The sequence below is a fragment of the Myotis brandtii genome, unplaced genomic scaffold, assembly GCF_000412655.1.
Source record: "Myotis brandtii unplaced genomic scaffold, ASM41265v1 scaffold97, whole genome shotgun sequence".
NCBI lineage: Eukaryota > Metazoa > Chordata > Mammalia > Chiroptera > Vespertilionidae > Myotis > Myotis brandtii.
The window spans coordinates 927,369-929,504 of NW_005372020.1; the positions used below are offsets into that span (position 1 = coordinate 927,369).

Here is a 2,136-nt window from a genome sequence, read left to right on the forward strand (position 1 = left end):
CCAGGGCGGCGGGGGCCCAGGCGTCCCGAGCGGTAGGCGTAGGCGGGGAGTGAGCACGTTTGATGGGGCCCCTCCGGTTCCTCCTTCTCGCGGAGCGAATGAAAGGACCTTTAGAAACGGCCGATCGGGGACCTGCGAGCGCAGCGGGGAGGCGGGGGCTCTAACCGCCGGTGCCAGAGGCGCCGGTGTTCACGTGCGGGGCGGCCTGGCCTGTGTCCGGCCTTGGGGTGGAAGTGGGACGGGGAGGGGGTGACTGGAAGCCTCTCCCGGACCCTCTCATCTTCCTGCTCCCCCACCTCCCCAGGCTCTGCTCACTGAGCTCCCCGCACCCCAGCCCTGCCCGGCTCCGGCCCGTGGGATCAGGGGTGAACGAACACACCAGGAAGCCAACGCTGTGAGATTAATGGAGGAAAAGAAACTCCACTGATAATCGGAGGGACAGGTCAGGGCTCGCGTTCAGGGCCGGCAGCTCGGAGGGTCAGAGCGTCGTCCCCAAACACCAAGGTTGCCGGTTCGATACCAGAAGCAACCAATGAATGCACGAATAAGTGGAACAACACATCAGTGTTTCTCTCTCTCCCTCCCCCCCTCTCTCCCTTCCTCTCTCTCTAAAAAGTCCATTTAAAGAGAGAGAGAGAGAGAGCGCGAGTGCTCCTGGGGACAGAGAAGCCTCCAGTGGGTGGATTTACACCGTCTCCGTCCCCCGCGCCCCAGCCCTGCCCGGCTCCGGCCCGTGGGATCAGGGGTGAACACACCAGGAAGCCAACGCTGTGAGATTAATGGAGGAAAAGAAACTCCACTGATAACGGGAGGGACAGGTCAGGGCTCGCGTTCAGGGCCGGCGGCTCTGAGAAGGGGTCGTTCTTGGGTGAGGCCTGCGCGGCGCGCCGTGAGCTTCCGGGAGCGCAGGCAGGAAGGTGCCCTCCAGGACCAGCCGGAGGGGGGCTTCCTAAGAGGCCGGGGGCTCGGAGGGTCAGAGAGTCGTCCCCAAACACCAAGGTTGCCGGTTCGATACCAGAAGCAACCAATGAATGCACGAATAAGTGGAACAACACATCAGTGTTTCTCTCTCTCCCTCTCCCCTCTCTCCCTTCCTCTCTCTCTAAAAAGTCCATTTAAAGAGAGAGAGAGAGAGAGAGAGAGAGAGCGCGCGCTCCTGGGGACAGAGAAGCCTCCAGTGGGTGGATTTACACCGTCTCCGTGTCACCCAGGGGGAGCATGAGACAGACATCTGCTGCCCAAACAGAACTGACCTGAGAATGTTCTGGAGAAAAACAAGACGGGCCTTCCTCAGCCCTCGGGCCACTTGCCCTGAAATGGGTGGGGGGCTGGTTATCGTATCCTGGGACAAAGTGGGGGCCGGTCCTCCCGGAACAGGAGCACCTAAAGGTCCACCTGCTCCCCGAATGCCCCGGCCCCCGGGAGCGAGCCGGCTTCCTGGCGTCCCTGCTCGGCGGTCCTGGGGACCGGCTGCGGCGAGATGACCCCTCTTACCACACGGAGTGATCAGTGGCACCGTGCACCGAGGCCGCGGAAGGAAGTCGGGGTGGGTGTGCCGGGCAGGGCGCACAGCTGAAGGGCATCTCAACTCGATTTGAAAACGTGATGTTTCTTTCACCTGGAACTTTTTGGCATCAATTTTGACCTTGAAGCTGTTGCCGTCAAACAGGATGAGTCATGGTTTTCTAGTTTGGGGAACCCCCTCGCATTCTGTGCTCCGGGCTCTAACCTGGCTGCTCATGCCTTTCACACCCACCAGGCCCACCCTGATGGCCACGCCCCCTGGGTTCTGGAAGATGCCACTTCCCCTGTGGAATCTCGCTGCAGAGACGTGACTGCACTAAGATGTCAAACACCCAGCTAGCGGCCCACACAAGTACCTCGGTGACCATGACCTCTGACCTCTGCGGGTCAGAAGCGCAGGCCCGGGCTGCCCTTGGACTGAAAGCACCGGTTCAAAGCTGCTGCCCCTCCCAGGGCCAGGTGGCCTGCAACTGTCAGCGGAGGAAAGGCCGAGATTTCCACAAGCAGCAGAGCCGGCGGGCAGGCAGGCGGGCAGCCCTCTCGTCCGGTCTCGGGAGCCGGGGGCTGCGGCCCTGCAGTGAGGGGGGAGCCAGAAGGGGTGTGTTTGGGGCC

General features: G+C 62.1%; 1 protein-coding gene across 1 annotated transcript in view; it reads left to right on the forward strand.

Moving 5' to 3' along the window:
• Positions 1-1,506, forward strand: part of NCOR2 (nuclear receptor corepressor 2) — a 172,730-nt gene extending 171,224 nt beyond the window's left edge. Inside the window, 1 exon segment of the mRNA XM_014533346.1 lies at positions 1,378-1,506. Within this exon segment, the coding sequence (XP_014388832.1) occupies positions 1,378-1,506 (129 nt within the window).
• The last annotated feature ends 630 nt before the right edge of the window (positions 1,507-2,136 follow it).